The sequence below is a fragment of the Tachyglossus aculeatus genome, chromosome 17 (assembly GCF_015852505.1).
Source record: "Tachyglossus aculeatus isolate mTacAcu1 chromosome 17, mTacAcu1.pri, whole genome shotgun sequence".
NCBI lineage: Eukaryota > Metazoa > Chordata > Mammalia > Monotremata > Tachyglossidae > Tachyglossus > Tachyglossus aculeatus.
The window spans coordinates 13,114,374-13,138,548 of record NC_052082.1 but is presented as its reverse complement, the minus strand read 5'-3'; the positions used below and the strand labels follow the sequence as shown (position 1 = coordinate 13,138,548).

The window sequence follows — 24,175 nt, the reverse complement described above, 5'->3', positions numbered from 1 at the left end:
AAGAGAGATGGAGAAGACTGAAGAGACTAAGATACTTCAATCTGGAAACACAAAAATGGGAGGGGCCGTTCAAATACACAAAGGGTGTGGGTAAAGGCAAACGCAAAGGTTGCTCACCAAATCCCACACAACAGGACGAGGGACTCCCACGGAAGACAGGAGGAATTAGACACAAAAACACACCTTCCAAAAGCAGGTAGAATTCTCTACCAAGGGACATTGGGCAAGTCAGGAAAAGAAAAAAAAAATCAGAAGGCTGTAGAAGCATTTGGAAAAATTCACGGATACGGGACCCGTAATGGTTTCTAGGAGGAACGTTAGGGATGGAGGAGAAGAAAGCAGGCGAAGGAGGTGTCAGATCACCATCCTAAGTATTTAGTGCCTCCAGTGGGTGGAGTACTGATGGGCCAGTCTTAAAAATTGGAACAGACATCAAAGAAAGCAACCATCACTTGCCAAGCATTTTGTTGCCCCTGGTAGGTACAGCAAGGTTCCACCGAGGGCCTAAACCAGTAACGGCATTTCTACTGTTTTGCTTTGCTTAACTGACCTCCATGTTTCTATGTTTGGCAAAGTAGAGAACTTCACGGTACAGGGTTTCAGCGACAAATACAAGAGAAATCTGTTAATCTGAATTTATTTTAAGAGCGCTGATTTTCCCTTAAAGAGCTTTCTAAGTCACTTTTATACATCCCAAGACCTGCACATTCCCGATAAAATTTATGACCCCATAGTAAATAAGAGAAAACTTTACCTGATTGGTGGGTGTTTTGGGCACATTCACCTTCCACATCTGGGCTTCCCTAGAGATTGCCATCTCCAGGAGAAATGACAACCTCTGGTTCTCCAAGGGGCCGGAAAACTTCATGGTACCCTTGGAATCTGCCTGCCACCCAACTCAATACGGCTACCTGCAAAATCAAATTCAAAGAAAGCCTACTGACCCAACATTCAACACTATAGCTACCGAGTGAGTCCTTTTGTATATGGCATCGTATTAAGCACTCTAGAAAATTTAAAAAAAATGACAAAAAACATCTGCTCATGAGACAGAATAAACACAAGATAGAACCCACAAGTAGCAGCATGGCATGGTAGAAAGAGCACAGGCCCGGGTTCTAATCCTGGTTCTGCCACTTACCTGCTGGATGACTTTGGGCAAGTCACTTAACTTTTCTGTGCCTCAGTTTCCTCATGTGTAAAGCAGGGAGTCAATATCTAGTCTCCCTTCTACCTGTGGGACAGGGAAATTGCCCAACCTGATTCTACCCTAGCACTCAGTACAGTACTTGGCACATAGTAAGCGCTTAACAAATATCACAATTAATCTTATTATGAGTAGATAACCAGTGATAGATGCAAGGAGCCTAACAGGTACATAGGAGTAAAAATAATTTCAGAAGCATAAATGAGAGCTAGGTAAGTTGGAAAACCACAAACAGAGGCAAGAATCAGGAGTGCATTTTAGAAAGCTTCATAGAAGAGGTAAGCTTCAAATGAGTTTTGAAAGAAAGAATGTTTGGTTCAAAGTTGGAAATATCAGGAAAAATGTTCTTTTTTCCGCTATATATAGGATGTTTTCAAAGGTATAATTAAATAGGGTGCCAGTAACAATGGCCGGGGGGGGGGGGGGGGGGGGGGGGGGTGGAGGGCAAGAATAGGGTATTTTTGGAGTCTCATTTTCTACTAGGTTTGATCTAAAATTTCAAAATTTCAAACAAATTTAGAGCAGGGGTGGACAAGATTTTTGAAATCTCTTAACCAGTTGGTGTGCAAAGAGCCAATTTTCACACATTATCATAGTTTATTTCACTGTGATTCTACACCTCTCACCCCCTCCCAAATGCACATGAATCCCTCCCCCCTTTCCTGAGGCTAGTCTGTTTTTCAGAGCCATTACACAGTGCACGGCACAATGTGATATCAGAGAAACAGCTCTTTCCGCCAGTGGGGAAAGGAGGTTCCCAAAAGATCGCAAAAGCTTGGAGGGTGGGCAGGGATTCCCCTATCCTAACGGCTCAGGTTTGGGGGGGGTGGGGGGTTTGGGTGTTTTCCCACTCCTCCCCCCTCAGTCCAAGGGCCTGGGCGGGGGACGGTTGGGCGAGTTTTAAAGTTTTAAATGCTCTCACCTGCCCAGCAGCTTGGAGAGCTGCCAACTGCAGCCTTCTGAATGTAAAGAAAATACATCATAATATATGCAGTATTCCTATGAGTGTTAAACGCCTGAGACTTAATTGTTCAAGGCGACAGAACCAACAAATGAAAACAAGCAACTGTTCTCCCACTTGGGAAGTGTAGCTAGAGAGGGGCGGGACCATAGCAATAAGTCTGCAAATAAAAGCCCCTTTGAGGAACTGCAGAATATGTTAAAACCACTTAAAATGCATAAAATCTACTGGAAATTTTGAAAGACACAGAGAAAGGAGTATAAGCCCCCACAAATATTTAAACTGAAAGACTAAAAAATAAGTTTATTTTCTGTGTGTTCATCAGCAAGTACAAAACTACTAAAAACTGAAAATTTAGACAAAATGGTTAGTACTCTGAATATTCAGACTCTTTTAAACTGATCTTTCCTGGTGACCTTTGGGTTTAATTTTGAATACAACCTATTCTCTTTGGTCCTTATCAGCTGCCTTCGACACTGTGGACCACCCCCTTCTCCTCAACACGCTATCCAACCTTGTCTCAACCTTGGCTTCACAGACTCCGTCCTCTCCTGGTTCTCCTCTTATCTCTCCGGCCGTTCATTCTCAGTCTCTTTTGCGGGCTCCTCCTCTCCCTCCCATCCCCTTACTGTAGGGGTTCCTACTGTCAGTTCAGGTCAGTTCTTGGTCCCCTTCTGTTCTCTACCTATACTCACTCCCTCGGTGAACTCATTCACTCCCACAGCTTCAACTATCATCTCTACGCTGATGACACCCAAATCTACATCACTGCCCCTGCTCTCTCTCCCTCCCTTCATGACGCTCGCGTCTCCTCCTGTCTTCAGGACATCTCCATCTGGATGTCTGCCCACCATCTAAAACTCAATATGTCCAAGACTGAACTCCTTATCTTCCCTCCCAAACCCTGCCCTCTTCCTGACTTTCCCATCACTGTAGACGGCACTACCATCCTTCCCGTCTCACAAGCCCGCAACCTTGGTGTCATCCTCAACTCTGCTCTCTCGTTCACCCCTCACATCCAATCCGTCACCAAAACCTGCCGGTCTCATCTCTGCAACATCGCCAAGATCCGCCCTTTCCTCTCCATCCAAACCGCCACCCTGCTGCTTCAATCTCTCATCCTATTCCGACTGGATTACTGCATCAGCCTCCTCTCCGATCTCCCATGCTCCTGTCTCTCCCCACTTCAGTCTATACTTCACACTGCTGCCCGGATCATCTTTGTGCAGAAACGCTCTGGGCACGTTACTCCCCTCCTCAAAAATCTCCAGTGGCTACCAGTCAACCTATGCAACAGGCAGAAACTCCTCACCCTGGGCTTCAAGGCTGTCCATCACCTGGCCCCCTCCTACCTCACCTCCCTTCTCTCCTTCTCCAGCCCAGCCCGCACCCTCCGCTCCTCTGCCACTAACCTCCTCACTGGGCCTCATTCTCGCCTGTCCCGCCGTCGACCCCCAGCCCACGTCCTCCCCGTGGCCTGGAATGCCGTCCCTCCGCACATCTGCCAAGCTAGCTCTCTTCCTCCCTTCAAAGCCCTACTGAGAGCTCACCTCCTCCAGGAGGCCGTCCCAGACTGAGCCCCCTCCTTCCTCTCCCCCTCCTCCCCCTCCCCATCCCCTCCGCCTTACCTCCTTCCCCTCCCCACAGCACCTGTATATATGTTTGTACAGATTTATTACTCTATTTTACTTGTATATATTTACATTTTTTATTTTATTTTGTTAATATGTTTTGTTGCCTGTCTCCCCCTTCTAGACTGTGAGCCCGCTGTTGGGTAGGGACCGTCTCTATATGTTGTCAACTTGTACTTCCCAAGCGCTTAGTACAGTGCTCTGCACACAGTAAGCACTCAATAAATATGATTGAATGAATGAATGAAGGGCACAGTCCTGTAAATACTTCTTCCCGCAAAACAATGTAATTATCAGCTAATCAATGGTAAAATAAACTTTTGATCACAAAGGCCATATTTTATTTTTCATTTAGTTGTTTATCCTCTCAGATACCAAAGCTATAGGACCTTTAAAACAACCAGTTCTTTCTTAATGTGATATACACCAAGAAGGAGATGCAGCGTGGCTCAATGGAAAGAGTCCGGGCTTGGGAGTCAGAGGTCTTGGGCTCTAATCCCGACTCCACCATTTGTCAGCTGTGTGACTTTGGGCAAGTTACTTAACTTCTCTGGGCCTCAGCTATCTCATCTGTAAAATGGGCATTAAGACTGTGACCCCACGTGGGACAAACTGATCACCTTGTATCCCCCAGCATTTAGAACAGGGCTTTGCACATAGTAAGCGCTTAACAAATGCCATCATTATTATTATTATTTATGTTAAATACCGAGAGCCTACCCTGCACTTCACACTAAAAAACTTCCTGACAAATTCACAAAGGGATTGTGAATCAAGTACACTATGCAAATGGCAACCTTTCCTTGTTTTTCAAAATAAATCCAAACATATCAAAACAAGAAAACCAGAAGTACCCTTACTTATTGGTGCTATTACAAAAAGTAAATCACCTCTAGCACTAGTTTCTGATTAGTGAAGAAATATATCATTTCCACTGGAAACAACTAACCATTTTTCCAAAGATAAACACTGATACTCTAACCTAATTCACAGCTTCACTTATTTACAGTCAACTGACAGTTTGAGCAACTGGCAAAACCACTTCAAAGTGATTCAACACTGCTGTGTACAGTTCAGACCGCCATTTTCACGGCTTCTATCTAGTCTCATCATCACCAAGGTCTTAGAGCTCCTCTATGGGTTTAGATTTCTTTCACGGGATTATGGAGCCCTCGGAGCACTGAAACATCATCATCATCAACAATGGCATTTATTGAGCCCTCACTATAAGGACTAAGTGCTTCAGAGAGAACAACATAACAGAGTTGGCAGACAGGTTCCTTGCCCACAAGGAGCTTACAGACTGAGCTAATCCTACTTTTTATGATGAAACAATGCACATGATCTGTAGATGAAATCCTAACAATGGCATACTCTACATATAATCAGTGGTACTTACTGAGTGCTTACTATGTGCAGAACATTGTACTAAGGACTTGGGACAATATAATAGTGTCGGAAGAGCTGTACCTGCCCACAAGGAGTTTACAGACTAGTGGGCAAGTCAGACATTAAACTAAATAACAGACTGGCTTAGCAAAGTGTTCTCCACACAGTAAAGGCTTAATAAGTACCACTGATGTTAAAGGAAATGGAAGGTTGTAAGGATAGGTATGTATCTGTGGTGGGGCTGAGGGAGAGGTAAATATCAAATGCTTAACGGGTACCAATCCAAGTGCATAGACATTGCAGAAGGGAGAGAATAGGAGAATGAGACTAGGAGAATGAGGGCTCAGTCTCAGGGAAGGCCTCTGGGAGGAGATGTGACTTTAATAGGACTTTGAAGGTGAGGAGAGTGGTTGGATAATAAAGGGGGAAGGAGCTCCAGGCCTGAAGGAGGACACAGACAAGGAGGTGGCAAGATAGACGAGACCACGGTGATTAGGTTGGTGTTAGAGGAGCAAAATGTGAAAGCTGGCTTGAAGCATAAGATCGGCAAATTATGGTAGGAAGGGGAGAGCTGATCAAGTGTCTTAAAGCAGATGGTAAGGAGTTTCTGTTTGATGAGAAAGTGGACGGGCAACCGTTGGAGGTTTTTGAGGAGTGTGGAAACCTGAGCTGCACGTTTTTTACGTAGATGATCCAGGCAGCAGAGTGAAGCTGATGCGGAAGTCAAAAGACTATCAATGCTAAGTGTTTGGATCTGCATGTTATCAGTTTGCGTGGAGAGGAAACGGAAGATTCTAGAGATGTTATGAAGGTAGAACTGAGAGGATCTGGTGACAGACTGGACTGTATAATATAAAGCATTTTGTGGTATTGACAGACTGTCACAATAGCCTCTTTTCTTCCTTACTCACAAAATAGATTAGGTTTTAGGGAACCCCGAAAGTTACTACTTTTCACTTTCCTATTTCAGTCCGATCCACATTTGATTTCTGAGTCTGTTTCACTCTGGGGAGCGAAAGCGGGGGAATTCCACATTCAACCTCTAGTATCATACGTTCAAGTAACTGAAAAGATACTATTTCAGACACGAAGGCTGCTGCTGAAGAAGAAATGAAAGAAAAAACAGCCACAGTGACTCCAAGGAAAATGTATTCTTTCATGCTCCCTCCTCCTCAGCCTGGAAGCTGTATACGGACCTGATTGTCTTATATCTGCCCCCGCGCTTGACAAATAGTAAGCATTTAAATACCACCACTATTATTATTATTATTGCTATTGACTCCAGGTTTGAAAAGAGCAGGTTCTTCTTTGCAATACTAATCTCTTAAAGCTCTTTCTTCATACCACTGAAGTACATGTCCAGGCACCAAACAGAAACTCCTTGTACCAAACAGTACCAAACATAAAAGGTGGTACCACGTTTTAACACATAACATGGTACCAAACAGTACCATCCATAAAAGCAACGCCAGATGACTTCTACTCACCCTCGCTTCAAAACAAAACCTACCACCCTAGGCTCATTCAGAAATATTACATTTACATAAGATGACTTCTAATGTAGGGAATATTTTTTAAAACCTTTCAAATCGCTAAAAGCCAACACAAATCTAAGCCAAGAACCTTCTGTGTCAGAGCGAGAGTTTGGGAAGCTACAATTTACATAAATTAAACAGGAGAATAGCTTCCTCCCCAAGAAGCCATGAACAAATCATTCAGCAAACCCCTAACTTTCCCAAAGGTGACATTTCTAGAGTCCTCCACAATTTGTATGAGGAACTAGAGAGCCAGTAGATGTTGCCCGGGGGTAGAATTCAGAGCTCAGGATAGAAACAGGGTAAAGTTTGAACTAGAAGGAATATTCCAAGCCCAGCCCAATCTCCCAAAGCCCTATGTAGGACTGTGGGAATGGGAACTACAATGAGAATTACACTGTGCTCCCAGAAATGCAGTAGTACATGATTCAAAAAATTTATCATGGAATAGTGACCTGAGGCTCCTCCCTGGTACACAGTACTCACAAGGCGCTGTCTCTGAAGGTCTTTCCAGACTTGTTCTAAAACTACTTTTTGATGGGTTGCCAGGAATACGAAACTTCATTATGGGGAGAGTTATTTTTTCTTTTGCCCAAAATGCATTTGTTCAAGAAACTTGATTGTATATTCGTTTGGGGGAAAGAAAAGACAAGAAGCTCTGACGATACTGTGTGGATGTAGAAACAGGGTCTTGTCTCTAAGCCTCTGCCCAACCTGTCCCTTTATGTTTGAGGCAATCAACTTCTCTGACCTATGGCCCCTTCTTCTAGGTTACAGCTTCTGCCAGGAAGCTTTCCCCAGCAGATCCTGTTTAATTAAAAAAAGCCCTGCCAAAGCCCCATTAATAAAAATTATACATATTCTCCATATAGAAACATTAACACTTAAAATTATTTTCTCCAAATAGGAACTAAAAATAACAGGAAAAGAAGAAACAAATCAACTAGATCAGGTACCTGCACAAGAAGGAAATTGGCACAGTAACTCCAGAAAGTTGAGGCACGAAACATACACACTTGTTATAATTACCAACGTTATCAACTTTAAAGATGATTTACTGTTATCCTTCAAGAAAGCTTTAGAGGTTTCCTTCTCCTCACATCTCCCCTGAGGGACTCTAAAACATTTCTCTTCCACCTCAATATACTCTGGCTACATAGCTCTAAGCACAGGTTGGGAATTCATGAAGTCCTTTCCAATGGTACTCAAGCACTTTGCACAATAATAAAATCTCAAATAAAAAGCATTAGCAGGCTCATAAAGCCCATTAAAACCTGGAAGGCAGAGGGATAAGTAGAGTGCTAGAGAACATATCCTTAGCTTGAACTGGTTTGCATTATTTGTGCAGTATACTTTGCACATTTCAAATTTTCTATATTTTTAGCATTGAGAATAAAGCACTTTGGACTCACCATTAGAGAATCTTGGGAGAAAGTTACCTCACACACCTACAGGCCATCAGATGTGACATTCCCCAAAGACCCTCTCATCATCTCGGTTGTCTCCTCCCTTCACATCCATCATTTTCTCTTCCTTCCCAGCTATCTCGAGAAGCATCCATCTATTCTCAAAATTAAGTCCATCACGCCTAACATCCCATTCTCTCTCACCTGTTAAAAATGTTTGCTGTCCCCCTTTTCACTTCCCCCTTCTCTGTTTCCTTCTCTCATGCCTGAGTCTCCCTTGATCGGAAATTTAAAAAAACCATCCTACAAATGGTACCACAAGCTTGAGCGATAATTTTGTTTCCCTTTTCTTGTCTAAAGTCTTCAAACAGGCTGTATACTCTGGCTAAGTCTAGTTCGAACCAAATTTCTTCTATACCCCGATCGACATGAGATTACAACATCCAGAATACACGGAGACTACACTCATGAAAATTTACAATGCCAGAAACCACCCTCTCTATGGTCACCAATGATCTCCTTCTTGTCAAATCCAGCAATCTCCACTCCATCCTAATCCTCTTCAACCTCTCAGCTGCCTTGGACACCCCCCTCTCCTAGAAACATTAGCCAACCTTGGCTTCGTTGACACTGTCCTCTCCAGGTGGCCACTCATCCCCAAGCTCCTCCTCTGTCCCTCACCCTCTAATTGTGGGAGTGCCTCAAGGCTCAATTCTGGGCCCCCTTCTAATCTCCATCTACTCCAACTCCTTCAGAGAGCTCACTCTGCTCCCACAGCTTCAATGCTCCCACAACTTCAATTACTATCTCTACATAGATGATGCCCAAATCTATATCCCCAGCCCTGACCACTCTCCTTTTCTGCAGTCTGGCATTCCTTCCTGCCTTCAGGACACCTGTAGTTCAATGTCCTAGGGACACCTCCAACTTAAGTCTAAAACAGAGCTCTTTGTCTTCCCACCCAAACCGTGCCCCCACAATGTTTTTTCCATCACTGCAGAAACCACTATCCGGCCTCACCTCTCATTCCACCCACATATTTAATGTCACCATATCCTGTCAGTTCTACCTTCACAATACTGCATATATCCGCCCTTTTCCCTCCATCCAAAAATGCTACTTTGCTGACCCAAGCACTTATACCACCTTGACTACTGCATCAGCCTCCCCACTATGCTGTCTAGGTCACTTCTCTAAAAAAAACTGTTCAGTTCACATCTCCCCACCCAAGAACCACCAGTCATTGCCCCTCCACTTAAGCATCAAACAGAAACTCCTTATCATCAGCTTTAAAGAGCTGGATCAGCTCACCCCCTCCTATATTATCTTGTTGATTTCCTACTACATCCCAGATGACCCATTTCTCTCCTCCAATGCCAATCTACCACTGAACCCTGATCTCATCTATCTCACCACCAACCCCTTGCCCCTGGTCCTTCCTCTGGTCTGGAACTCCCTCCCCTTCATACCAAACACACCAACACTCTCCCCACTTTCAAAGCTTTATTAAAATCACATCTCCTCCCAGGGGCCTTTCCCCACTAATCCCTCATTTCCCCTACTCCTCTTCCCTTCTGTGATAAATATGCATTTGGATCTTTACCCCTTAGGCATTTGATATTCACCCCATTTTCAGCCCCTCAGCACTCATGTACATACCCATAATTAATGCTTGTCTCGCCCTCTAGATTATAAACTCCTGGTCGGTATGGAGCATGTCTACCGATTCTGTGGTACCGTACAGCTCAGTACTACATTTGCCACACAGAGCTTGAAAAATACCAGACTGATGGACTGTCCTACCTCCTTCTAGAAAAATCTAGCTTGTTCTTTGCTGTCCTAATCCTACTGCACTTTTGTGCTGCTTTCATCTTCCCCTAGAAAGCCTCTCTGGCTTTGGCATTACAGACAACAGCAGTCTTGCCCTTTACAACCCACCTCCCTGACCACTCCTTCTGTATTATCATTTGGCTTTCCTACCCCTCCTTTTTCTATGGTATTTGTTAAGTGCTTACAATGTGCTCTGCACTGTACTTAACTCTGGGGTAGATTAAAGCTAATCAGGCTGGGCACAATCCATGTCCCATATGGAACACTCAGTCTTAATTCCCATTTTACAGATGAGGTAACTGATGCCCAGGAGACTTGCCCAGGGTCACAAAGCAGACAAGTAGCAGAGCTGGAATTGGAATCCGGGCCCTTCTGAGTCTGAAGCTTGCACTCCATCCCCTAGGCCCTGCAGCTTCTCTCAACCTTTATCTAAAGTGTTACTTAAGGCTCAGTTCCGGGACCTCTGTTGACATGCTACATTCCATTTCAGGGAGCCCATCCATTTTCGCGGTTTCACCTTCCACTACTTTGCAGAAAACTCCGAAATCTACAGGCACAGCCCTAACTTCTCACTTAACCCCCAATCTTCTATTTCTTTCTACGTTATTTGGGACACCTCTAGGGAATCGATCTGCCGGCTCTTTAACATTCTACTTTTCCAACTTTTTCCACCACAAAACACAGCACCATCCACTCTGTCCTACCAACTCAAAAAATCTTGGGAGTTAAAACAGTGTGACTCCTCTTTCTCAATGACTTTCCCCAATCAAACTTTTTATAAATGAATCCTGTCAGTTCCTCCTCAGGAACATTTCCCTCTCACAGATCTGGTAAAGGTCTATGACGACCTGGCTGGCCACCCCAACGGCTATCTGACTGGTGACCCTGCCTTCAGCCTCTCCCCACTTTGGTTAATTTTACATTTGGCTACACTTAGCAGCCAGGATGTCCCTCGATCGTATTTATTGAGTGTTTACTATGGACACAGCAATGTATTAAGTGCTCGGGAGAGTACACTATGAGAAGCAGTGTGGTCTAATGGATAGAGCTCAGGCCTGGGAGTCGGAAGGTCATGGGTTCTAATTCCAACTCTGCCACCTGTTTGCTGTGTGACCTTGGGCAAGTCACTTCATTTCTCCGGCCCTCAGTTCCCTCATCTGTAAAATACGATTAAGACTGTGAGCCCTATATGGGACAGGGACTGTGTCCAACCCAATTATCTTCTATCACCTTCACCGCTTAGAACAGTGCCTGGAACATACTAAGCACTTAATACCATAATTATTGTTATTGTAACGGAATTGGTAGACATATGTCCCTGACCACAAGGAGCTTATAGCCTAAACAGTTTAGAGGACGGTCATCAGGGATCTCCATAGGGGTCTTAGATCCACAGGCCGGAGCCTACCGGACAATGTCATGACTCTCGGACACCTCCACCAGTAGCGGCGAGGCACCTGAAAACCATTTATTTCAAGAAACACTTGTTCAGCAGCTGTTTTATTGTTCTTGCTGTAGTCTGTGTAGCTTGGCCCCTTGGGAGTCTGCTCCACCTTTTACATTGAGGGCTACCCATAAGTCACAGGCTATGATTAAGCCTTATCCTACCTTTTCCCAGGGCTAAGCACAGTGCTTTACATAAAATAAGCACTTCAATGTACATTAACATGACTTTCTAAAACTAACTGGAACTGATCACAGCCTGTCCCAATGGCTACCTGCTGCTTCTTGTATATGACCAAAAAAGCCAAACAACCAACAACAACAACAAAAAAACACACCTTTCACCGGCTCCAAGGTTACTCATTAGATCATGCCAGGCCCCAGCTCTAATTAGCAAGCAACCAGTCTAACTACGCCCCTTTTCTTCAAAATCCTTCAGTAAGTATTCCCTGACCACTCAAGAATGTATAGGTTTTTTCAGCCAAGTCTGTTACTTAGACCTATGTACTCTACAATAGATTCCTTTGTTTATACTACTAACTCTCCCACTAAATTGCAAGCTTCCTTGAAGACAATGATTGTACCTTTTTATTTCTTTTAAATATAAGGGCACAGAGCTTCTCTGTACCCATATTGCGCTCAATAAATACTACTGATAATAGAGCCCTAGAGGAGTCAGGGAGTGAAGATTTCTTCATCTTCTGCCCCGGCCGACCGCCAAATTATATCAACATCTTTCCCTGGGAAATAGGGAAGAAAAGTCTGAATGGTTTAGATTTTCATTGTAAAACAAAAAAACACTTCCCCCACTCTCTCATATTGACTCTGTGCAGATGAAGCCAAAACTGGATCATTCATTCAATCGTATTGAGCGCTTACTTTGTGCAGAGCACTGTACTAAGCGCTTGGGAAGATCAAATGCACCGAGTTCGGGATACAGCAGAATTACTGCTCTCAAGGCAATCTCATGTGTCTCATTTTCTTCCCTTTTGTTCTTCCCACTCCCCCCCACCCCCAACTATTTGGCTTTTTTATTAGTGGTAATGCTCATTATGTGATCGTCCATGAAAGGCTCTACAGCTTACATTAACTACATCACCAGGTCTCACCAACCGGCTCGATCCCACAGATGCTGGGATGTACTGGGCGCTCGCTGTGTGCAGAGAATGTGCTTGTTGTTGTATTGTACTCTCCCAAGCTCTTAGTACAGTACTTTGCACACAGTAAGTGCTCAATAAATATGACAATAAATGAGGGCCACATTCTCTATGCTTGTGTCTGTTGCTGTACTGTACTCTCCTAAGCTCTCAGTACAGTACTGCGCACCCAGGAAGTGCTCAATAAATGACAATAAATGAGAGCGCTACATTCCCTACACTCGAGGAGCTGACAATCTACAAGCGCTTAATACAGCTGACAAGCACTTAGTACAGTGCTAGTGCCTGGCATATAGTAAGCGCTTAACAAATACCATTATTTGCACACAATAGCGCTCAATAAATACGATTTCATGAATGAGAGTTTCACATTCCCTGACCCAAGGAGCTCACGATCTACAATCCCATAGTACAGCTGACAAGCGCTTAGTACAGTGTTGTGCACACAGTAGGCACTCAAATGACAATTAATGACAGCATCACATTCTCTGCTGTTGAGCTGACAATCTAAATGGGGATGAAGACTGTGAGCCCCAAGTGGGATAACCTGATTAACTTGTATCTACCCCAGCGCTTAGGACAGCACTTGGCACATAGTAAGCGCTTAACATATCATAAGAATTATTATAAGCCCTTACAACAACTGACAAGCACTTAGTACATTGCTTCTGCACACAGTAAGCGCTCAATCAATCTGACTAAATCTAGCGATCGCAGCTTTAATGGCAAGAGCCCGGGCTTGGGGAGTAAGAGGATGTGGGTCCTAATCCCAGTTCTACCGCTTCTCTGGTCTATATCCTTGGGCAAGCCACTTCACCTCTCTGGGCCTCAGTTCCCTCAACTGTAAAAGGGGGATGAAGACTGTGAACCCCATGTGGGACAACCTGATGACATGCATCTACCCCAGCGCTTAGAACAGTGATTGGCACATAATAATAACAATAATAATAATAATAATGACATGTGGGATTCACAATCTTCATCCCCATTCGACAGATGAGGTAACTGAGGCCCACAGCAGTGAACTGACTTACCCAAAGTCACACAGTTGACAAGTGGCGGAGCCGGGATTAGAAAATTAGAAGCATAGTAAGCGCTTAATTATTAATTAATTAATATTATGAGAAGCAGTGTGGCTTAGTGGAAAGAATACGGGCTTGGGAGTCAGAGGACCTGGGTTCTAACCCTGTCTCCGCCACCTGTCTGCAGTGTGACCTTGGGCAAGCCACTTCCCTTCTTTGGGCCTCAGTCACCTCATCCGGAAAAGGGACCTGAAGACTGTGAGCCCCATGTGGGTCAACCTCATGACCTTGTATCCCTTCCAGCGCTTAGAACAGTGATTGGCACATGAAAGTACTTAATAAATACCAACATTATTATTATTATTTTTCTCTGGGCCTCAGTCACCTCAACTGGAAAAGGGGAATGAAGACTGTGAGCCCCGCGTGGGCCAACCTGACGACCTCTTCTCTCCCCCAGCGCTTAAAATCCCTATTTTACAGATGAGATAACTGAGGCCCAGAGAATAATAATAATAATAATTATAATAATGATGGCATTTGTTAAGCGCTTACTATGTGCCAAGCACTGTTCTAGGTGCTGGGGTAGATACAAGATTATCAGGTTGTCCCATGTGGGGCTCACAATCTTAATCCTCATTTTACAGAAGAGGTAACAGGCACAGAGAAATCAAGTGACTTGCCCAAAGTCACACAGCAAACAAGTGGCAGAGCCGAGATTAGAACCCACAACCACTGACTCCCAAGCCCGGGCTCTTGCCACTAAGCCAGGCTGTTTCTCTTAGTGGAAAGAGCCTGGGCTTGGGAGTCAGAGGTCACGAGTTCTAATTCCAGCTCTGCCAATTGTCAGCTGTGTGACTTTGGGCAAGTCACTTGACTTCCCTATGCCTCAGTTACCTGATCTGGAAAATGGGGATTAAAACTGCAAGCCCAACGTGGGACAACTTGATCACCTTGTAACCTCCCCAGAGCTTAGAACACTGCTTGGCACATAGTAAGTGCTTAACAAATGCTATCATTATCATTATTCTCTGGGCCTCAGTTGCCTCACCTGTAAAAGGGGGATGAAGCCTGCAAGCCCCACATGGGACAACCTGATCACCTTGTATCTGACCCAGGGCTTAGAACAGTGCTTGACATATAGTAAGCGCTTAACAAATGCCATTATTATTATTGTCCGGGCCTCAGTTATCTCATCTGTAAAATGGGGATTAAGCCTGCAAGCCCCACATGGGACAACCTGATCATCTTGTACCTGCCCCAGTGTTTAGAACAGTGCTTGGCACATAGTAAATGCTTAACAAATGCCATCATCATTATTATTCTTCTCTGGGCCTCAGTTACCTCATCTGTCAAATGGGGATGAAGCCTGTGAGCCCCACGTGATCACCTTATATACACTCCAGCGCCTAGAACAGTGCTTGGCACATAATAAGCGCTTAAAAAACACCATCATCCTTCTTCTTCTCTGGGCCTCAGTTATCTCAACTGTAAAATAGGGTTGAAGCCTGTAAGCCCCACATGGGACAACCTGATCACCTTGTATCTGCCCCAGCGCTTAGAACAGTGCTTGGCACATAGTAAGCGCTTCATGCTTAATGCCATCGTCATTATTATTATTCATTCAGTCAGTCGTATTTATTGGGCACTTGCTGTGTGCAGAGCACTGTACTAAGTGCTTGGGAGGTACAAGTTGGCAACATAGAGAGACGGTCCCTACCCAACAGCGGGCTCACAGTCTAGAAGGGGGAGAAAGATGACAAAACAAAACATATTAACAAAATAAAATAAGTAGAATAAATATGTACATGTAAAATAAATAGAGTAATAAATACGTACAAACATATATACATATATACAGGTGCTGTGGGGAGGGGAAGGAGGTAAGGCGGGGGGACGGGGAGAGGGAGGAGGGGATGATAATAATGGTGTTTATTAAGTGCTTATTGACTTATAATTAATTTATAATTATAATAAATAGTTTTATAATATATAATAATATAAATATATAATTATAATTAATTACATTTTATTAAGAGCTTACTACTACTTGGGAGGTACAAGTTGGCAACATATAGAGACGGTCCCTACCCAACAGCGGACTCACAGTCTAGAAGGGGGACACAGACAACAAAACAAAACATATTAACCAAATAAAATAAATAGAATATGTACAAATAAAATAGAGCAATAAATATGTACAAACACCTATAAATACATTCGTATATGTATATGTGTGTGTGTGTGTATATATATATATATATACACACACACACATACAGGTTTTGTGGGGAGGGGAAGGAGGTAAGGCAGGGGGAGGGGGAGGAGAGGATGATGATGATGGTAATAATAATAATAATGGTGTTTATTAAGTGCTCATTCATTTATAATTATAATAAATATTAAGTTAGAATATATAATAATAATATAATTATAATGAATTATAATTTATTAAGCACTTACTACTACTTGGGAGGTACAAGTTGGCAACAGAAAGAGATGGTCCCTACCCAAGAGCGGGCTCACAGTCTAGAAGGGGGAGGCAGACAACAAAACAAAACATGTTAACCAAATAAAATAAAAAGAATAAATACGTACAAATAAAATAGAGTAATAAATATGTACAAACATATGTACATATCCGTGCTTTCTTGATGATGATGATGATGATGATGATGATGATGGATCTCCCCCTCCTCTCCCTCCCCATCCCCCCCCGCCTTACCTCCTTCCCCTCCCCACAGCACCTGTATATATGTTTGTGCAATAAATACATATTGCTCTATTCATTTATTTTACTTCTGCATATTCATTCTATTTATTTTATTTTGTTATGTTTTTGTTGTCTGTCTCCCCCTTCTAGACTGTGAGCCTGTTGTTGGATAGGGACCGTCTCTCTAGCTTACCAACTTGGACTTCCCAAGCTCTGCACACAGTAAGCGCTCAATCAATACGATTGAATGAATGAATGTTGGGTAGGGACCATCTCTATATGCTGCCAACTTGGACTTCCCAAGCGCTTAGTACAGTGCTCTGCACACAGTAAGCGCTCAATCAATACGATTGATTGATTGATTGATTAGTACAGTGGTCTGCGCACAGTAAGCACTCAATAAATACGACTGAATGAACAGAAGGGGGAGGCAGACAACAAAACAAAACATATTAACCAAATAAAATAAATAGAATAAATATGTACAAGTAAAATAAACAGAGTAATAAATATGTACAAACATATGTACATACCAGTGCTTCTTTGATGATGATGATGTTGATGATGAGGGATCTCCCCCTCCTCTCCCTCCCACCCCCCCGCCTTACCTCCTTCCCTTCCCCACAGCACCTGTATATATGCATATCTGTTTGTACGCATGTATTGCTCTATTTATTTATTTTACTTCTACATATTTATTCTATTTATTTTATTTTGTTAATATGTTTTGTTGTCTGTCTCCCCCTTCTAGACTGTGAGCCCGCTGCTGGGTAGGGACCATCTGTATATGTTGCCAACTTGGACTTCCCAAGTGCTTGGTCCACTGCTCTACGCACAGTAAGCGCTCAATAAATTCCCAATAAATAATACCCAATAAATAATACTCAATAAATTCCCGTGAATGAATGAATGAATGATTAGGGACCATCTCTATATGTTGTCAACTTGTAGTTCCCAAGCGCTTAGCGCTCAATAAATACGATTGAATGAGTAGAAGGGGGAGGCAGACAACTAAACAAAACATATTAACCAAATAAAATAAACAGAATAAATATGTACAAGTAAAATAAACAGAGTAATAAATATGTACAAACATATGTACATATTGATGCTTCTATGATGATGATGATGATGGATCTCCCCCCCTCCCTTCCTACCCCCCCCACCCGCCTTACCTCCTTCCCCTCCCCACAGCACCTGTATATATGTTTGTACGTATTTATTGCACTATTTATTTATTTTGTTTCTACATATTTATTCTATTTATTTTATTTTGTTAATATGTTTTGTTGTCTGTCTCCCCCTTCTAGACCGTGAGCCTGCTGTTGGGTAGGGACCGTCTCTCTAGGTTGCCGACTTGGACTTCCCAAGCGCTTAGTCCACTGCTCTGAGCACAGTAAGCGCTCAATAAATACGATTGAATGAATGAATGAAGGAATAGGGACCGTCTCTATATGTTGTCAACTTGTAGTTCCCAAGCACTTAGTCCAGTGGTCTGCGCACAGTAAGCAAATATGTACAAACATATGTACATATAGGTGCTTCTTTAATGATGCTGCTGATGATGATGATGCAGAAGCAGCATGGCTCAGTGGAAAGAGCCCGGACTTTGGAGTCAGAGGTCGTGGGTTCAAATCCAAGCTCCACCACTTGTCAGCTGTGTGACTTTGGGCGAGTCACTTCACTTCTCTGTGCCTTAGTTCCCTCATCTGTAAAATGGGGATGAAGACTGTGAGCCCCCCATGGGACAACCTGGTCACCCTGTAACCTCCGCAGCGCTTAGAACAGTGCTTGGCACATAGTAAGCGCTTAATAAATGCCATCATTATTATGATGATGATGCTGATCATCATCATCATCATCGTGATCATTCATTTATTCAATCGTATTTACTGAGCGCTTACTGTGTGCAGAGCACTGCACTAAGCGCTTGGGAAGTACAAGTTGGCAACAATTAGAGATGGTCCCTACCCTACAGTGGTCTCACAGTCTAGAAGGGGGGGACAGAGAACAAAACAAAACGTATTAACAAAATAAGTAGAATAAATATGTACAAATAAAATGATAATAATAATGATCAGATGATGCAGAAGCACTGTGGCTCAGTGGAAAGAGCCCAGTCTTTGGAGTCAGAGGACATGGGTTCAAATCCCGCTTTGCCAACTGTCAGCTGTGTGACTCTGGGTAAGTCACTTCACTGGGCCTCAGTTACCTCAATGGGGATGAAGACTGTGGGACCACCCGTGGGACAACCTGATCACTTTGTAACCTCCCCAGCGCTTAGAACAGTGCTTGGCACATAGTAAGCACTTAATAAATGCCATCATTACGATGATGCAGAAGCACCGTGGCTCAGTGGAAAGAGCCCAGTCTTTGGAGCTAGCTCTCTTCCTCCCTTCAAGGCCCTACTGAGAGCTCATCTCCTCCAGGAGGCCTTCCCACACTGAGCCCCCTCATTCCTCTCCCCCTCCTCCCCCCTCTATCCCCCCCGTCTTACCTCCTTCCCTTCCCCACAGCAACTGTATATATGTATATATGCTTGTACATATTTATTATTCTATTTGTTTATTATTTTACTTGCACATATCTATTCTATTTTGTTAATATGTTTTGTTTTGTTCTCTGTCTCCCCCTTCTAGACTGTGAGCCCACTGTTGTGTAGGGACCGTCTCTATATGTTGCCAACTTGTACTTCCCAAGCGCTTAGTACAGTGCTCTGCACACAGTAAGCTCTCAATAAATACGACTGATTGATTGATTGACTGGAGTCAGAGGTCATGGGTTCAAATCCCAGCTCTGCCACTTAGCTGTGTGACTTTGGGTGAGTTACTTCACTTCTCTGGGCCTCAGTTCCCTCATCTGTCAAATGGGGATGAAGACTGTGAGCCCCCCGTGGGACCACCTGTGATCACCTTGTAACCTCCCCAGCGCTTAGAACAGTGCTTGGCACATAGTAAGTGCTCAATAAATGCCATCATGATGATGATGATGATCACCATCATCAAGTCACTTCTCTGTGCCTCAGTTACCTCATCTGTCAAATGGGGATGAAGACTGTGAGCCGCCCCCCCCCCCCCCCCCCCCGCCGTAGGACCACCTGATCACCTTGTAACCTCCCCAGCGCTTAGAACAGTGCTTGGCACATAGTAAGCACTCAATAAATGCCATCATTATGATGATGATCATCATCATCATCAAGTCACTTCTCTGTGCCTCAGTTACCTCATCTGTAAAATAAATGCCATCATTATGATGACGATCATCATCACCATCAAGTCACTTCTCTGTGCCTCAGTCCCCTCATCTGCCAAATGGGGATGAAGACCGTGAGCCCCCACCGTGGGACCACCTGGTCACCTTGTAACCTCCCCAGCGCTTACTACAGTGCTTGGCACATAGCAAGCGCTTAACAAATGCCATCATTATGATGATGATGATCACCATCATCAAGTCACTTCTCTGTGCCTGTTACCTCATCTGCAAAATAAATACCATCATCAAGTCGCTTCTCTGTGCCTCAGTCCCCTCATCTGTCAAATGGGGATGACGACTGTGAGCGCCCCCCGTGGGACCACCTGGTCACCTTGTAACCTCCCCAGCGCTTACTACAGTGCTTGGCACATAGCAAGCACTTAAAAAATGCCACCATTATGATGATGATGATCACCATCATCAAGTCCCTTCTCTGTGCCTGTTACCTCATCTGCACAATAAATACCATCATCAAGTCGCTTCTCTGTGCCTCAGTCACCTCATCTGTCGAATGGGGATGAAGACTGTGAGCCCCCCCCGTGGGACCACCTGGTCACCTTGTAACCTCCCCAGCGCTTACTACAGTGCTTGGCACATAGCAAGTGCTTAATAAAATGCCATCATTCTGATGATGATCATCATGATCAAGTCACTTCTCTGTGCCTCAGTCCCCTCATCTGTCGAATGGGGATGAAGACTGTGAGCCCCCCCCCGTGGGACCACCTGGTCACCTTGTAACCTCCCCAGCGCTTAGAACAGTGCTTGGCACATAGCAAGCGCTTAATAAAATGCCATCATTCTGATGATGATCATCATGATCAAGTCACTTCTCTATGCCTCAGTTACCTCATCTGCAAAATAAATACCATCATCAAGTCGCTTCTCTGTGCCTCAGTCACCTCATCTGTCAAATGGGGATGAAGACCGTGAGCCCCCACCGTGGGACCACCTGGTCACCTTATAACCTCCCCAGCGCTTAGACCAGTGCTTGGCACATAGCAAGCGCTTAATAAAATGCCATCATTATGACAATGATCATCATGATCAAGTCCCTTCTCTGTGCCTCAGTGACCTCATCTGTCAAATGGGGATGAAGACTGTGAGCGCCCCCCGTGGGACCACCTGATCACCTTGTAACCTCCCCAGCGCTTAGAACAGTGCTTGGCACATAGCAAGCTCTTAATAAATGCCATCATTATGATGATGACGATCACCATCATCAAGTCACTTCTCTGTACCTCAGTTACCTCATCTGCAAAATAAATACCATCATCAAGTCGCTTCTCTGTGCCTCAGTGACCTCATCTATCAAATGGGGATGAAGACTGTGAGCCCCCCCCGCGTGGGACCACCTGGTCACCTTGTAACCTCCCCAGCGCTTACTACAGTGCTTGGCACATAACAAGCGCTTAATAAAATGCCATCATTATGATGATGATCATCACGATCAAGTCCCTTCTCTGTGCCTGAGTGACCTCATCTGCACAATAAATACCATCATCAAGTCGCTTCTCTGTGCCTCAGTCACCTCATCTGTCCAATGGGGATGAAGACTGTGAGCCCCCCCCGTGGGACCACCGGGTCACCTTGTAACCTCCCCAGCGCTTAGAACAGTGCTTGGCACATAGCAAGCGCTTAATAAAATGCCATCATTATGGTGATGATCATCGTGATCAAGTCACTTCTCTGTGCCTCAGTGACCTCATCTGTCCAATGGGGATGAAGACTGTGAGCCCCCCCAGTGGGACCACCTGGTCACCTTGTAACCTCCCCTGCGCTTACTACAGTGCTTGGCACATAGAAAGCGCTTAATAAAATGCCATCATTATGATGATGATCATCTTGATCAAGTCCCTTCTCTGTGCCTCAGTGACCTCATCTGCACAATAAATACCATCATCAAGTCGCTTCTCTGTGCCTCAGTCACCTCATCTGTCCAATGGGGATGAAGACTGTGAGCCCCCCCCCGTGGGACCACCTGGGTCACCTTGTAACCTCCCCAGCGCTTAGAACAGTGCTTGGCACATAGTAAGCGCTTAATAAAATGCCATCACTATGATGATGATCACCATCATCAAGTCCCTTCTCTGTGCCTCAGTGACCTCATCTGCAAAATAAATACCATCATCAAGTCGCTTCTCTGTGCCTCAGTCACCTCATCTGTCGAATGGGGATGAAGACTGTGAACCCCCCCTTGGGACCACCTGGTCACCTTGTAACCTCCCTAGCGCTTAGAACAGTGCTTGGCACATAGTAAGCGCTTAATAAAATGCCATCATTATGGTGATGATCATCATGATCAAGTCACTTCTCTGTGCCTCAGTTACCTCATCTGCAAAATAAATACCATCATCAAGTCGCTTCTCTGTGCCTCAGTCCCCTCATCTGTCAAATGGGGATGAAGACCGTGAGCCCCCCCACCGTGGGACCACCTGGTCACCTTGTAACCTCCCCAGCGCTTACTACAGTGCTTGGCACATAGCAAGCACTTAAAAAATGCCACCATTATGATGATGATGATCACCATCATCAAGTCCCTTCTCCGTGCCTGTTACCTCATCTGCACAATAAATACCATCATCAAGTCGCTTCTCTGTGCCTCAGTCACCTCATCTGTCGAATGGGGATGAAGACTGTGAGCCCCCCCCGTGGGACCACCTGGTCACCTTGTAACCTCCCCAGCGCTTACTACAGTGCTTGGCACATAGCAAGTGCTTAATAAAATGCCATCATTCTGATGATGATCATCATGATCAAGTCACTTCTCTGTGCCTCAGTCCCCTCATCTGTCGAATGGGGATGAAGACTGTGAGCCCCCCCCCGTGGGACCACCTGGTCACCTTGTAACCTCCCCAGCGCTTAGAACAGTGCTTGGCACATAGCAAGCGCTTAATAAAATGCCATCATTCTGATGATGATCATCATGATCAAGTCCCTTCTCTGTGCCTCAGTGACCTCATCTGTAAAATAAATGCCATCATCAAGTCGCTTCTCTGTGCCTCAGTCACCTCATCTGTCGAATGGGGATGAAGACTGTGAGCCCCCCACCGTGGGACAACTGGTCACCTTGTGACCTCCCCAGCGCTTAGAACAGTGCTTTGCTTAATAAATAATAATAACAAAATAATAATAATAATAAATAGCTTAATAACAACAAAGTAAAATAATAATCATAAACAAATAGCTTAATAACAACAAAGTAAAATAATAATCATAAATAAATAAATAAATAGCTTAATAAATGCGATGACGATGATGATGATGGTTACCTTCTCCTCCTGGTCGTGGTCCCCGTCCGAGCTGTGGGCCTCCTCCCTGAGGCGTTTTCGGGGGGGTCTCATCCGGGGCCCCCTTATTGCCTCCTCCTCCTCCTCCTCCTCCCCCGCGGGGCCTGTCGTCGGGCTGTCGCCACTATCGCGACTGTCGCGACCTGTCGTGGGGGGGGGGGGGAGGCTCAGCGGCCTAGTCCCATGGTGAGGCCGGGGAGGCCCGAGGAGCCTGAGGAGGCCGCCGCCATAGGGCCGGCCCCAAACGGCCAACGAAATAAAAACAAAAAAAAAAAAAAAAAGGGAGGGGAAGAAGGGGGAGGAAAAGAAAATAAAGGAGGGGAGGGGAAGGAGGGCGACGAGGCGCCGCCGCCCGCGGGGACACGGGGAGGGGGAAGGGGAAGAAGAAGCCGGGGGCGGCGCTGAGGTAAAAAGAAGATCCGGCACGCGCGCCCTTTCGAAATCGCTCCGCGCGGGAGACATTGACAAAAACAACCCCGCCCTCCCCCGCCGCCGTCTGTACCCTCCCCCCCCACCATCGTAGGGATCCCTTTCGCCCGAATTGGCGACCAGGAGATGCTCAGAGGGCTACAACGCCCCTGTTTGGTCGACTAGGGATGGGGGATTCTTTGTTCTTCTCCGCCCCCCCCCCTCACGTCGGGCGGAGGGATCTGGAGGTTCAAGTACGTATGCGTGGTGACGTAATGACGTTCGTTCGCTCATTCAATCGTTCATTCGTTCAAGCGTAGTTTGGTTCATTCATTCGGTCGTATTGATTGAGCGCTTACTGTGTGCAGAGCACTGGGCTAAGCGCTTGGTAAGTCCAAGTTGGCAACGTATAGAGATGGTCCCTACCCAACATTCATTCATTCATTCATTCAATCGTATTGATTGAGCGCTTACTGTGTGCAGAGCACTGGCCTGAGCGCTTGGGAAATACAAGTTGGCAACACATAGAGACGGTCCCTACCCAACATATTCATTCATTCAATCGAATTGATTCATTCATTCAATCGTATTGATTCATTCATTCAATCGTATTGATTGAGCGCTTACTGTGTGCAGAGCACTGGACTAAGCACTTGGGAAGTACAAGTTGGCAACATATAGAGATGGTCCCTACCCAACATATTCATTCATTCAATCGAATTGATTCATTCATTCAATCGTATTGATTCATTCATTCAATCGTATTGATTGAGCGCTTACTGTGTGCAGAGCACTGGACTAAGCACTTGGGAAGTACAAGTTGGCAACATATAGAGATGGTCCCTACTCAACATTCATTCATTCATTCATTCATCCAATCGTATTGATTCATTCATTCATTCATTCGTATTGATTGAGCACTTACTGTGCGCAGAGC

The 24,175-nt window shown here is 44.8% G+C and overlaps 1 protein-coding gene across 2 annotated transcripts in view; it reads right to left on the bottom strand.

The window, feature by feature from the left end:
- Positions 1-23,132, bottom strand: part of CCNI (cyclin I) — a 34,839-nt gene extending 11,707 nt beyond the window's left edge. Inside the window, exons 1-2 of one of the 2 annotated variants that reach the window (XM_038759207.1) lie at positions 22,813-22,897; positions 755-911 (exon numbers count right to left, since the gene is read on the bottom strand). In XM_038759207.1, the coding sequence (XP_038615135.1) occupies positions 755-868 (114 nt within the window). In that variant the 5' untranslated portion in view covers positions 869-911; positions 22,813-22,897. Of the gene's footprint in view, positions 1-754; positions 912-22,812 lie in introns of both variants that reach the window. The other variant, XM_038759208.1, reaches the window with a different exon arrangement.
- Positions 23,133-24,175: the final 1,043 nt, after the last annotated feature.